A 15,020-nucleotide genomic window follows, 5' to 3' on the forward strand; every position below is an offset into this window, starting at 1 on the left:
CCCTCGCCGCTCCCTGCAAATGGCGCAGTGGCTGTAGGGCTGGGACAGGCTGAAGCCAGGAAACAGAAGCTTCATGCAATTTCCCACATGATAGTAGGGGCCCAAACACTTAGACCATCCTTTGTTGCTTTTTCCCAAGCTGTTAACAGGCAGCTGGATGGGAAGTGGAGAAGCCAGGACACAGCCTAGCATCCATATGTGGTGCTGGAATGCCAGCATCACAGGTGGTAGCTTTACCCACTGTGCCCTAATTCTTTAATTCTTACAGTAACACTGCTCCTTGATCTGTTTTCCTCTAAATGAGGGGGTCTTCAAAAATGTCACAGATGATGACCATTATGGAGATAGCTATCCTTAGGTTCCAAACTTTTTTGGCATGAAAGTAACTTACATTTTATTTGCATCTTTCTATGAGTTTTCTGAAGTGCCCTTATGCTACTTTGGGGCATCAGGACTTGACGCTGTAAGTGCAGTGGCTGTGAGCTTATTCTGAAACAGGCTTCCTCCAATCCAAGCTTCTGGACTGCCCGAAGCCCAATTCAACACTGCATTTTGGTGTTTGTTAATGATCATGTTGTAAGAAAACTGCAAAAGTTCTGCTCCAAGATTCTATCACACTTAACATACTCTTCTCAGTAAGTACACATATCAGGTTCACTGCTGCTAAACAGGCAGGCTCTCATAATGTAGTGGTAAACATTTTGATTAGTGACAAGTGTTTTCCCATCTGCTTATTTCAAGCATAAGTGCTTCTTTCCTTCTCACAGAAAAATTGGGATACAGCAAATATCATCAGTTCCATTCATACCCACTTGCCATTTCAGCTAGCATGTAAATACAGGGCTGGGAGGACTTGAGACTGTCTTACATTAACACTGCATTACAACTGCATTGGCCACTGCCAGGGAGTGATGGGAAATTGGCATTCTTAATGGAGCTGTGGTGAATATTCATTTTTCCATCTGGAAACTAAGCATGTGTGATTTAGGAGACTGGAAACTGGTGCTACTTCAGTGCTGTAGCTATATAAACTTTGCAATCTTGGGAGAGAAATTCACATTGAAAAATGAATGAGTTTCCATCAAAGTATATAAATGAGAACTACAACTGAAATGGATAAAGACCATTTTTCCAAGGTAACCTGGGGCACAACTACATTTAAAAAAATATTCATGGATGAAGAAGAATCCAGAATCACACTTTGGTCACCGTTACGGAGGCCATTGAAACTTGGAGAAGTTCTTTGCTCATTCTTATTAGGGTTCCAATTTCCACAAGAGTGGCCAGGATCTCCTGATATACAGACTATTCAGGAAATGGCAGGAAATTGAGTAATGAAGACACACCCAATGCTCTAAAGACCTGAAGTTGGTGCTTGGATCAAAAAGCCTCTTGCGGATGGACAGCTTGGGCCTTTATTGGAACTGCTCTTTGGAAACTAATGGGCCTGGCTTTCCATCTCCAACTGTTCTGCACAAATGAACCAAAGCAGGACTCACTTGGAATCACTGAAGCTTAACACAGCTCCAGCTATTGTTTACATGGCTTCCATGAAGCCTCTATGCCAAATTGATTAGATTTACAGTTCATTCGATAAGCTTGTCTGCTCATGGCACATAAGGCAGTGAGCACTTACACAAAAGGCTACTAGAGCTGGGGAGGGGAGAAATCTTTAATGGAGACCTAGGCTGGGAACCCATGGTGAGGGTGGGTCGGGGGGATCATTTCAGGTTTTAGAAAGCCTTCCATACGCTGGTTATTTTTGAACAGGTGTTGTTGACATGATGTTTTGGGGTTTGTCTCGAAAACTGCCATGACACTGAACAAAATCCTTTGTGATCATGGATATGCTTGATGCTAATGACAGCAGAGGACTAGAAAGGACTCTTTAAAATGAAGATGCAGTGGGTCACCACCCACTGCACAATGCTAGGGTTTTCCTACCCCCACACCCCAAACTAGAGCCTGGCAGCAGGGAGTATATAAAACCTAGTGCATTGGCACATGCTCTGGATCTGTTCTAGAATGCTTGGAAACTAGCGATCGAAATGTGAGGTTATCATCCCCCAAACTCTTCCTAGTCACTTTTAGCCAGCATAACTGATCTCATTTCTCAAAGTGCATGACTGTGGCCTGATGCACCCAGCCCAGCACTGTGGGCTTATTTCCACTGTGAAAATAATAGCCAGCTTAAAAGAAGCTGATGCCGCCTATAACGCAGTCCCTCAAGGGAACTTTGTGCCACCTGTGTTCAAGTGGTTCATTGATTCATCACAAACTGCCCTAAAGCTTAGTGGTTTGGCGCAAGCACTGTGCTATTAACATCTTGCAGTTCTGTGGGTCTCGGCACAGGCCTGTAGGGTCTGTAGGGTGTATTGATCAATACCAGGGAGTGATGGGAAACTGGCACTCCTAATGCCGTTCTTCTGGTTCAGGGTTATCCAGTGTGTACACCTGGTGCCCGGATAGGCTGGTGGGGTCCAAGATGGCTTCACTCTCACAATCTTGGTATGGACAGCTGGAAGGTTCAGCTATTAGTCAGGCCTCTCCTTGTCTGTTTGATCTCATACTCACTCCACCACGGAAGCTGGGCTTACATGAAGCCCAGTGTAGATCCCAGAGAAAGGGAAGTAGAACCACCTTTCAATAGCGAGGATTGTCTAAAACATCAGCAGCCACCTTGAATCTGTCACAGGCACTTTGTTGTGAGTTCAGGAAAAGGATCCAGTATTCTAAGTCAAGTTATTTTTTCAAGTCTTTACCCAATAATGGGAAAAGAAGAAAGTACTTATGCAACCCCAACTAAAAAAAAAGGTATATTCCTTTTTCAAAATGTAGGTCAGGGTTAGTTTCTCTTAGAACAGGGCTTTAAATTTGATTTTGTTGGTGTTCCACCAAGGCAGATTTTAATCCTGATATGCCCTGAGTATGTAGTGGTATTTAGTAATATTTGAGAGAAAACTGTTAAATGGAATATATGGCTGATATAATCACACAGTTTTAAAATGGATAATTCTTGGCTGGAAATTTTACTACCAACCTTGAATAAATCATAGAGGAAATAGATGTTTATGCAGAATAGCAGAGTCTGTAAGTATTACACTCTGGAATCCACATAGAGGATGCCCTTTTCCATCCTTTGCCTCAAGGTCTGCAATCTTATTATTACTGTAATAAATTCTGTCACACACTACCCATGTCTCCAGAATTCCTTGTGAACTTAGTTGTAGCTCTGAGCCATAACATGTCACCATTGCAGGTACAAAAAAAGAGAGTTCTTCTTTCCTTTGGTCTACTTATTTTCATTACAACAAAATCATATTGGTGGCATTCTCCAAGCTCATTAGCCTCAGCTGTGTCTGCTATCATACTCAATGCAGGCCTCCTCCTAACTCCTCCTGAGCAATCATTTCCTGAGAAGGCTTAACAGGCATTGAGCTTCCTACTACCATCTTATGCAAGTGCCGTTCTAATGTGGAGAATTGGGGCATAACTGGCCCAGTCACACACTGTCAAGTGGGTTGAAGGGGTGGTGAGGGTGATTAGTGGAATCTACCAACCTGAACCATGTCCTTCCTACTGCATGTCACCCTGTCTTCTCTTTGATTTGTGATAAAGGGTGAGATAAAGGATAGCTTTGTGAGCTCCTTGGGACAGTAGGTCAGAGAGTGAAACAAACATCTATTTCCAATTCAGGGACTCATGCTCCCTCAGATCCCTCCTGCTTTGGTCAAAAGATTCTGGATTTGCCTCTCTATTCACCCTGGTTGTCTCCACTTCCCCCAAATCTCATCTAAGGATTTCTGTGCCAGATTATGCAGTCCAGTTTCACTTGACTTGCTGGCACGATTATAGCCTCAGAGACCTTGAGTCCACAATGGTGTCTTGATAGTTGGCCATCTTGACACAGGGGTTTTCCATGTCCAGGAGAGTTATTGACTTGGGTCAGAGGAGGCATCCTTTGGAAAAAGTGAACTGCTGGGTATGCTTCATTTGTCAAGCATGCAATGTAAGGGTAATACTTTGCCTTAAAAAGAACCTCTCCAGTTTTAAAAAAGAGTCCCCTGGCATAAATATAATGATTGGTGAAAGCTCTCAGGTGTCTTGGATACCCATACTTTTAGTAATTTCTAATTTCAAACCCAGTGTTTGGCATGAAAGATTAAAAAACTGATGAAGAGGTGGTCCCTGCTCTATAATAATTAGCAGCCAGCTTCGTAAGCCCATGAATCAGAGCGTTGTGCTAGGAGGAGTATGTGCAGAGGACTGAACTGGCTTAACGAGGGGGTCAGGGAAGTGAAAGGGGTCTACTAAATGCTTACCTTTCCTTGTGAATGTTTATCCTCAGTGGTTGATAACCTGTTTGGAAAATTTGTTTTCATTTTATCTGAAAAATGGACACAGAAAGAACAAGCATGAGTGAATATGAGATTTTCCATCCACCACTTCAGTCCCAAAATGTCTATAACAGCCAGCTCTAGGCAAGCTAAAGCTTGGAGCCCAGAGCTTCAACCAGGTCTCCCACATGGAAAGGAAGGACCTAGCCATCACCAATATGTTAGCGGTAAGTGGGAATCAGGAGCAGAGCTGGGCTCAAACCTAAGCACTCATGTGTGAAAGGTGGGAGTCCCAAGAGGTGTCTTAGCTAGAGATTTTGCACCTAGATCCTGGCTCTTTCATAAACATTCAAAAATGCCCTGACTTTGGAATCTACTTAAAAATACACATGATACCCAAATTATTTTTCTTGTGTTTGATTTATTTGCAAAATACAAATTGAAACTGTTGACGATGGCTAAAATTCTCCTTAGCTGACTGTAGTCAGTACATAAAGTCTCAGAGAAATAAACACATTTGAGTTATTTGCAGAGTGTAAATAGGGAAATTCTAAAAGCCCTTCAGAATCAAAGAGGGGACTGTCTCCAGTGCTTTTTTACCTCCTTTTTCACCAATGTGGCGTTTACCCAACTATTTCTATAACCAAAAGCAACTGAGGCTGGGCCGGCTACTTGCAGCAGTCAAGTGGAGGTTCCATTTTCCAGTAGGATCCAAAGCTGGAAAACTTCCTCCTGGCTCCCTGGGCTGGGCTTTCGGAGCAACCCATGCCTTTGGAAACAGGGAGGACAAGTAGCATTCACATATGGATGAAACTTCCAGCCTAATAAATGAGACGTTACTGGAGGGTTTTCCTGCCAGATATCACATTGGATCCTGATCAATACTTTTTCAATCTGTTGCAATTCCTAGTTTGGGAAGCAGGAAATGTGGGTTGAGTAGATGATTCGTCTGCCAAGGCTGAAGTGGGGTCCAAAGGAATGGTCTGGGTTATTAAATCAGAAGTCGGGGAAATCCTGAATCTTAATTTGGTCAAGGACATCCACATTCTCTTTCACGAAAACTCCCTGTTTCGCTGTCTCCCGACAAAATCAAGACAGCAGCTGTTGTAGTGGAAACGCACAGACCTTAGTGATATGTGAAAATGAAATAAGATGTATGTATCAGCAAGTCCAGTTTTCTCCTTTGTCACTGGGGAATGTCCAGAAATACATACTCCAGAAATGCTTGGTTTGATCATGTGGTCTGGGACAGCAAAGCTATTGTTACGGAGACCTTCTCAGCTATGCGATGGCCTACATTTCTGCATTCTTACCCTCTTTTGTTATTTGTTCCTTATGGGAGTGTATTCACTCCTCTATTCTGTCAGGTAGAACTTACTGCACTGTCTTCAGATGTGTTGTTAAGGTGCCAGTAGAAAGGACCTGTTTCATATCTGTAGTGACTACTTAGTTATTAGCTTGGTACAAGTGACTTGTTTTTCAGATTCAGAGAGATTTTAAAGTTCAAGGGCTGATTTTGCTGTCAAGTAGCATGTTCTATTTATTTGAGGTTATATAAGCTGCTTTAATGTTAGCAACAGGATGCATTCCATGAGGAAAGGCTCCAAACAAAATAACAATGACTTACCGGCAATGATTTAGGCTAATTTAGGGCACTAGCTCTCCTCTTGGCTGAGTGGACTGTGTGAAGAAGATAACAACGTGTTAGGAAATGTCCTTCTGCTGTCCCCTCTTTCTCTCACCAGGTCTTCAGTCTAGGTAGTCTTTGGTGCCAAGTTTGGGATGCCTTCTTGCTGCTCCAAACACTGGCAAGGGATGTAGCGGTTGAGTGCCAAAAACCAGCATGGGTGTACTTCTGTCCACACCACTGTGGGTGTTGAGAAACTGTGCTAAGACACAGATGATGTACCAAGCCATAATCAAGACTGGTTGGTCCTACCTTTTCAAACAAAGTAAACCTGGGACACAGATGAGCTCGCTTGCCTGGTCTCTCTCCCTGTGTTTGATGATCTGAATCAGTCTTATTTTATTTTCCTGGATTCATCCTTCTTCTTTATGTTAATTCAGCACATATTTAACAGTAGATATTGTGCCATATACCTCACACATACAACCTCATGTGATCCTTGTAACAACTTGACGAGGTAAGAATCCCAGCCATTTTACAGATGAGAAGACTGAGTCCTCTAGCAGTAGGGTAACTTATTTCAGATCCTCAGCTAAGAAGTGTGTAAAGCTTAACCTTGGAAATTTGCCTTGAGTTGAGCTGACATACTCCAGCAGTTGTTGGATAAAGTTCTTACTTATCTCTCATTTTTCTCACAGAAGACAATTTTATAGAAAGTGAGTTAATTTTTAAATGAACAATCCCATGCTTGACCTTTGCAGACTGCATGGTGTGTGACATGAGATGCTGGCTCTCATAATGGCCAGGTTGGTGAACCAAAGTTGCCACATATGATTTTACTCCAGCCTGGAACACTTGGTGTTAAATTTAACTTGATTAATTTCAGGTTTGAATTTATTTCTGGCTGGCAAACTGTGGCTTCCTGGCTTAGACAGATTCCCTCAAAACAAGCTAGAAAAGGAATCGCACCTAAAATGGCAACACAAAATGCTTGACAACATTGTGAAGAGCTCACTGCAAGTTGACTAGGGCGTTCAAGTGCAACTTACTTGAGCTATTGTGTGTATTTGGGCTTCTCCTGACCACAACCAAAGGCAGCTGACCCTAAAAAACATTCTGTGTCTTATAGCTAATGAAGAATCATCTAAAAAGAAAGAGAGGGCCCGGCGGCGTGGTCTAGCGGCTAAAGTCCTCGCCTTGAAAGCCCCGGGATTCCATATGGGCACCGGTTCAAATCCCAGCAGCTCCACTTCCCATCCAGCTCCCTGCTTGTGGCCTGGGAAAGCTGTTGAGGACGGCCCAAGGCTTTGGAACCCTATACCCATGTGGGAGACCCGGAAGAGGTTCCAGGTTCCCAGCTTTGGATTGGCACAGGGCCGGCCGTTGCACTCACCTGGGGAGTGAATCATCGGACGGAAGATCTTCCTCTCTATCTCTCCTCCTTTCTGTATATCTGACTTTGTAATAAAAATAAATAAATCTTTTTTTAAAAAAAAAAAAGGTTTCATTTATTTTTATCTGAGAAGCAGGTACATAGAGAGAAAAGGAGCAAAAGAAAGAGATTGATCTCCCATCTGCTGGTTCACTCCCCAGATAGCCCAAACAGCCAGACTTTAGCCAATCCAAAGTCAACAGCCAGAAGCCAGGAGCTTCCTCATGATCTCCCATATGAGTACAGGGGCCCAAGGACTTGAGTCAGGTCACAGGTAGGGAGCTAGATTAGGACTGGAGTAGCCTGTACTAGAACCTGTGCTGCTATGGGATGCTAGTGCTTCAGGGAGAGGATTAGCCTTATAAACCATTGCACAGGCCCTGAAAAGCCCGCTTTTGAAAGCCTGTGTACAGGTGGAAGTTCTAGTTTTGACTCAACATTTGACTAAGGCTTTAAATCCCATTAACCCCTGAATCCTCTAATGAAGACACCTTGGGCAGGTGTCCTCAGCATTCTGGCTTCCTCACCTTGGGAACTGAGGTGGAAAAAGACTAAATGGTCACTTGGCTAATGTGGAGGTGGCCAGGAGTTACAGCAAAGAAGTTGGATTCTACATACTGATCAGCTGATATTTGGCTTTTCATTAAGGGGCTCTAGGGAATAAAGAAATAAACACACACACAATCTAAGTGATAGTACAATGAAGCCACAGAGGGAGAATAAGAGAGATTTTTCAACAACAAAATAAAGGCGCCAATACACGATTCTCTGCTGCTGTTGGTGATGATGAAAGCCAATGTAACAGTGAACCTGATGCAAAAATGACTCAAGTGGGTCCCAGAAAATGGAAAATAAGTCCAGTATGACATGGATTTTTCCAATGTCTCTGTGGATAACCAATATATGATAATTATTTGAAAGTTCCTTTACCAAAGGTACAGTATGGGACAAATAATGTTCTTTAGAAAATTACATTGGTGAAACCTAAGAAGTCAAAAGCTCTCAAAAGAATTCAAAAGTGAGCAAATGTTTCTATGCAGAGCTCTCCGGTCTTAAAATTTAGGAACTCCAGCTTGCAAGTTTCTGCTGTGCTATTATTGTGTTCTTAGGTATTCCTCTGTGTTTAGCTTCTTTTTTTAAAAAAAAAAAATATTTATTTTTGTTGGAAAGTCAGAGTTACATAGGGAAGGAGAGACAGAAAGATCTTTCGTTGCCGTTGCTGTTTTACTACCCAAGTGGCTGCAATGGCTGGAGCTGAGCTGATCCGAAGCCAGGAGTGAGAAGCTTCTTCCAGGTCTCCCTCATGGGTGCAGGGTTCCAAGGCTTTGGGCCATCTTGTACTGCTTTCCTGGGCTGGATGGGAAGTGGAACAGCTGGGACATGAACTGGCACCCATATGGAATCCTGCCACACGTAAACTGAGGATTTAGCCACAGTGCTGGGCCCTATGTTTTTTTTTTCTAATTGCCCTTTTATTAAACACAAGACATAGGGGTTTTTGTTTGTCTATGTTTGCCAGTTACATGTAGTAGAGACTTTCTTGCAATGTGCTTTTATTGGCATTGTACACATGTGCCTACACACAGACACTCTCTGCCCTAACTGTTTACTATGTCTTTATCACCCATCTTTCTCCCATTGGCTCAAGACAAGTATTTTCTTGTCTCAGATTTTTCCCCCATTAAACTATGTGCCTCCCTCAGCAGGCCTTCCCTTCCTAATTTTTAGGGCCCTTGATTCTTTCATTCCTTTGCCCCAAAGACTAAAACATCCTCCATGAACCCTAAATGACCTCTAAACCTCCCTCTTGTGAAACCCCCAACTCCATTTTCCTGTGGACATGACAACAAATCATAAACCTTGTTACAGTCTGGAAGACCTGACAATCTGTTCAAAGAGATTGTGTGTGTTGGGAGTGAGAGCTTGACTCAATATCAAGTATGTTTGGCATCCCAGGCAGGAGATAGGTAGGAAGGAAGAGTGTGGCTGACACTGTTTTCGTCTCTGACAGGATTGACATCCTCCATATGAATTCCCTCACCTTCAGTTTTCCTTATCTCCAAACCCCTGCCAGGCATTATACAAGTCAGTCACGCTACACTCGAGCTAGGATATTTCATGTTACTCAAAATTTGGTTTTGAGCATCGTAGGAATGAGGCAATAGAACCTGGTGGAATTCCTCTTAGTAGCAAGATATGAGATTGGGAATAACAAATAGCAGGTGTAACATGGGATCCTACATTGCCAGGGTTTAAGGGCATTTGCTGCTGGGTTGCAAGGAAGCTGGTGAGTCCCAGGACAGGCCTCTGCGGACAGCTCAGGGCAGTGGCTTGTTTGCCAGGTCTGGATGTAGGCCTCCAGGGCAGCTACAAGGATGGTTAGGCGCCACCCTGCAGAGAGGCTCATTACATTCTAAGGATCAGAGCTGGAACCCTGCTGCTCTGCAACAGTGTGTGTTCCTCCTGAGGAAGAAGAGCTAGGGAGCACTGCACACTTCCCTGGGCAACTGGATCACATTGCCAACAGTTTCTCAACCGTATCATTTATTAAACGCATCTGTTAGAAAACAGTGCGATCACGAGGCTCATCTGCTGCTGAGATTCAACCGACTGCTTTCCACTTTGGATTGCCTTTGACAGGCGTTTCTGAGTGGCAAGCAAGTGGCACACATGAAGAGGCTGAGGGACTCCACTGTGGCAGCTGTTGCCACCGTGGGAGGCAGGGGGAGGCTTTTCTGAGTGGCACCCATGGGTGCAGATGCTCTGTGATGTGAAGAACAGCACCCCCCCACACTCACACTCCACAGGCACCCACAGTCCCTGCTCTGCCTCGGAACTGCACCCTCTCTGCTGCCAATGCAGGGCAGTCGGATTCCAAGAAAGGCTCTAAGTCAATCCAGTGGTCTTCAGGCAGTTTTTGTTAACCTTCCCCTGCTTTGCTCTGGCAGGCTGCTGAGAACCACAGCTCTCCACTCAGCAAGTAGTTTTTTTGTTTTTTTTTTTTTTTAGATTTGCTGATTTATTTTGAAAGAGTTACAGAGGAATGGGGGTGGGATGGAGGGAGGGAGGGAGGGAGGGAGAGAGAGAGAGAGATAGAGAAAGAGAGATCATCTTCTATTTGCTGGTTCATTCCCCAGATGGCCATAATGGCCAGTGCTAGATCAGGCTGAAGCTAGGAGCCAGCAACTTCATTTGGATCTCCTGCATGGGTACAGGGGTTCAAACACATGAACTGTCTTCCGCTGCTTTTTCCCAGGCCATTATCAGGGAGCTGGATCAGAAGTGGAACAGCCAAGAAACAAACCTGTGTGCCTGTGTGGGATGTTGAGGGTAGGGAGGTGTTGCAGGAGGTGGCTTTACCTTCTCTGCCATAACACTAGCTCCAAAGTAAAGCTTTTAGCTGCATAAAATACATGAAGATTACAAAGGAAACCAGCTATATCAAAATATAATTAGCAAAGTATTCAAAAACATTTGTGCTCTAGTGAGACATGTTTCCTTGTTGCCAGGATGTGGTTGGTCATTTGAGACATTTGCAACAACTGTAATGTGATTTAAGGCTTTATATGTAATTTTTAAAAAAGTATTTAAAAGACAAACAGAAAAAAAAGTAGACAGAGAATTCTCCCATCTATTGGGTCGCTCCCCAAATGCCCTCAGACAGCCGGGAACCAGGAACTCCACCTAGGTCTCCGCCAAGGGTGGCAGGGACCCAGCTCCTCCAGCCATCAGGTATCTCCCAGGGTGTTCATGAACAGGAACCTGGAATCAGAAACCCCGTGGAGACCTGAACACCTGAAGCAAGGAACTCCCTGTGGGACGCCGTATGGGATGTGGGTGTTTTAATTGCAGCACAAAGCCCTCACCCTGAAACCTTATGGCTTCTAATGGTCACTAATAATAGATGCGCAACCTACCACCCCTGTGGTTTACTGCTTGCTTTCATAATGGAAGGAAATGTTAAACATTTAACATAAGCAAGAGCTTAGTGAAAAGAAAAAAGTAGTTGTTTCCCTAAGTTCACACCAACTGCAAGTTTCTCTTCTTAGCCAAGAAGCCCTGCCTGGTAAGGTTGTCCCAGACCCAACACCTCCAAAGAGGCTGCACCTTCTGGCCTTAACCAGAGTGTCTGCTACCCACACAGACCTCAGGGAGGCCCCCTTGGCCTGGAGACCCCCAATACCCGCCTAAGCCAGTGCTTGGCTGCAGAATTCTGACTTCGCCGGATGACCAGGGGCCAGCTGAGCTTAGGTACTGTCATCTGCCAATCCACAGAGGAGTGTTGGGGTTTGAGGAGACAAAAGGTGCACTGGGAATTGGCCAGCACTCCATCGAAGTGTGCGCTATTCTCATGGTGCCGGGCCAGGGCTTTCTGCAACTCTGGTTTCCAAGTTACCCGCACGCGTTAAGCACTCTGCAAACACTTGTGGAGTGAATGAACGCAGCGTGTATGTGCGCAGAGGCCCATATTTGCAAGACCGGGCTGCGGCAAGCCCTGAGGCCCCGGGACATCACCTGCACCTTCCGTTACAGGTAGGTAGGAGCCGCCTGCCTTGCTCGGTGCGGAACGCCAACCAAAGCCGCAGTGCTTCTGCTCCCGGGGGGCTGCTCCGCCCCGAACTCGCCTCCGCGTCTCCCACGTCGCTGCAGGTGAGGGACGGCGGGAGAGAACTTAGGGCCAAGCAGCGTGGGGCGGCGCGGCGGCCAGGGCCGGGCCGGGAAGGTGCGGTGTGGTGGCGGGCCGGCAGGCTGGCGCGCGAGGAGGGGCCGGGGGTGGGAAGAGGCGGAGCCGGCGTCCTAGCCGCTTTGATAAAACGCCTGCGAGTCTCCAGAGAACAACGGGCTCATTCAGCGATCCGGAGCTGCCCGCGAGGGGGAGCGGCCGGGCGGAGAGCGCGACCCGTCCCGGGGGTGGGGCCGGACACAGCGGCGAGAGGAGGCGAAGGTGGCCGCGGCCGCAGCAGCGCGGAAGCCTTGCACCCGACCCCGGCCCGGAGCACAGAGCGGCCGCCGCAGGTCCCCTCTCCCTTCCCGGTGCGCCCGTCCATGGCGGTCGTGGGACATCTTTGCCTGCTTTACCTGTCGGCGGGGCTCCTGGCCCGGCTTGGCTCAGCCTTCAACTTGGACACCAGCGAGGACAATGTGATCCGGAAATCTGGGGACCCCGGGAGCCTCTTCGGCTTCTCGCTGGCCATGCACTGGCAGCTCCAGCCCGAGGACAAGCGGCTGTGAGTTCCCCGACTCTTCCCATCCCCAGCCCCCACTCTCTACCCTCGGGGCGGCCGCCCGCGCGCGTGGACTGGGGAGGGTGCGCCCTGTTCCCGCCGGTTCGGCGCTCTGGGAGCCCGCCGGTCAGCCCTACCCCCGACCCTGCCCGACCTCCCCCGACCCCGGGGAGGAGCAGGGCCTCCCGGGTCGCGGCCCAAGCCGGGTGAGGGGCACCCACTGCCCACCTGGGTCCCGGGAGAGTTTACTTTAAAGAAAAAAATAAATAAAGCTAAGTGCTTTCTGCCGGTTTTTGGCTCAGAGAAGGTTTGCTGGGACCCCAGCAGGTGGCACGCTCTGCTGAGCTTCGTGTGTGTGTGTGTGTGTGTGTGTGTGTGTGTGTGAGAGAGAGAGAGAGAGAGAGAGAGAGACGGGGGTGGAGTGCAGGGTCGCTTCGTCGCTGCTCTGGGGTTGCTGGGAGCCTTGTAACAGGAAAGTGCAGGCCTTCCCCAAATCCCGAGCAACACCGGGTTCCCTGACAGACTGGCACGCCCTGAACAAGTTGGGAAGCCACCTTTCTTGGCGTCCCGTCTGACTTTCGGGAGAGAGTTCCTTGGTGAAATACTTCTACATGCTTTTGGGGTGGGAGTAGGGTAGAGGGTGGGGAATGGAACTAACCAGACACCTGTTCCGCAGTACTAGATCAGCTGAGAAAACAAGGCTGTTTAAGTGGTCCCCAGCCCGGGCCGCTGCCTTGGGCTGGCCTAGCCGGTGGATTAAAGCAAAATGTCTGATGTGAGCAAGGATTTTGCAAACTGAGTTGGAAAGTGACAACTACTACCCCCACCTACCCCGCCACCACCACGCAGGGCGGCTCCCAGGAGAAAGTTGGGAGTGGCTCCCTCCCTTCTTAGGCTGGAGTTTGTGTGTGTGTGTGGTTCCCACAGGATAGATCCTTGGAGAGGATGTTTTGGAGCTTGTCCCCTTTATAGCTGTGTGGCTGCATTAAAACAACAAAAGCTTCCCCTCCCCACTCAGGCCTGCAGTTGAACCTCCTTGCAGGACCAACAGAGCGGAGAAAGCAAAGTGCAACCACAGCGAGGGTGATTTTGTAAGAGGAGTGGACCGGATTGAGAGTTGGTGGAAGCCTTTACAACTTCCTGACCTCTGAATGTTGCTGGCTCCTACACCTTCCAGTTGGATTTTTCTGCTAACATCTGCTAGATGAAGTGAAGCTATTAGGGGTGGGTGGCAAGGTCCCAGGTAGGTGGGCCTGCAGCTTTGGCCTGTTGTGTATCTTCTGCTTTCTCTTAGCAATCAGTTGAGTTATAGATCTGAACTGAAAAGTTATTTCTGTTCATTCAGTTGAGGATGACGTTTGGTGTCCTTGAACACTTAGATCTGCAATCTGCCCACATGGAGAGTTTGAATTTGTCAGTACAGAAGTGACTGTGGGCTGGCCGAGGGAATGGGTTAACAGCTTGCCTTTGCACATTCTGGCAGCGTGGGGTGTCTGCTGTTAGAGCTGTGCCAATCTGCCTGAGTGTAAGAAGAAGCCTGTGACTGGGGCCCGCGCCTTCCGGAAAGGCTCTTTTTGGGTGGTGACAGGGGAGAAGCGGATCAGAGCCTTCCTTGGAGAGAGAGTCTCCTTAAGGGGACTGAGCCGTGGCAGGGGCCCAGAAGCAGTAGCCAGTCTCTAAGGGGGTACTGTGGCTCTAGTCAAGGGTTGTCCACCTTGTGTGAAGTGTCCTAGCTTCATGAATAGCACTGGCTCTCCCAGGACAGTCAATGCACACGGATCCTGTCATGCCCATGGGTTGTCTCCTTGGACAGTGAAAATGTCATGCCCAATCTCCTAAACTCCATAGAAGTCACCATGGGAGTGCTTTAGGGCTTTGTGGGAGAGAGACCTGAGCTCTCGATCGTTAACAGTTGTTGATTTTAAGCTTTACTTTCTGTATCTGCAATGGAGAGGTTGAGCTTCACAGAGTTGTTCCAAATATTCAGAGATGACAAGCAAAGGGTGTGTGGTCTGCCCAGCCAGGATTCCTGTTGACTGAATAGTAGCTGTTGATAAATTGAAAAGTACCTACTGCGTGCCATCCTGTAGAGGTGTCATTCTGAGGCTGCCTTGGGGGACAGCCAAGGGTTGTAGTCCATATTGGATAATTGATATTTGAAACTCTTCAGCCACATTTAGTAACTACAGAGCAACGTAACTATAATCAGTTTTAATTAGGTTTAAAACAAAAAATGAACTCATTGAACAAATCACTCCAAAGCAAGAAGAGCACACCATTCGAGATATGTGGGAATGTTAGATAAATGCACTGTTACAGAAAGCCCATCATAGATATTTGTGGTTTAATTTTTCCACAGTGGTATGTTAATATTTAGCATCTTCAGCTCCAGTTGTGAT

At 46.8% G+C, this 15,020-nt stretch overlaps 1 protein-coding gene across 3 annotated transcripts in view; it reads left to right on the forward strand.

Moving 5' to 3' along the window:
- The first annotated feature begins 12,205 nt into the window (after window positions 1–12,205).
- ITGA6 (integrin subunit alpha 6) overlaps window positions 12,206–15,020 on the forward strand; it is an 82,236-nt gene continuing 79,421 nt past the window's right edge. For 2 of the 3 annotated variants that reach the window (XM_004577059.3, XM_004577060.2), the window contains exon 1: window positions 12,208–12,624. In XM_004577059.3, the coding sequence (XP_004577116.1) occupies window positions 12,443–12,624 (182 nt within the window). In that variant the 5' untranslated portion in view covers window positions 12,208–12,442. Of the gene's footprint in view, window positions 12,625–15,020 lie in introns of all 3 variants that reach the window. The other variant, XM_004577058.2, reaches the window with a different exon arrangement.

This window comes from Ochotona princeps, chromosome 5, assembly GCF_030435755.1.
Source record: "Ochotona princeps isolate mOchPri1 chromosome 5, mOchPri1.hap1, whole genome shotgun sequence".
Classification (NCBI taxonomy): domain Eukaryota; kingdom Metazoa; phylum Chordata; class Mammalia; order Lagomorpha; family Ochotonidae; genus Ochotona; species Ochotona princeps.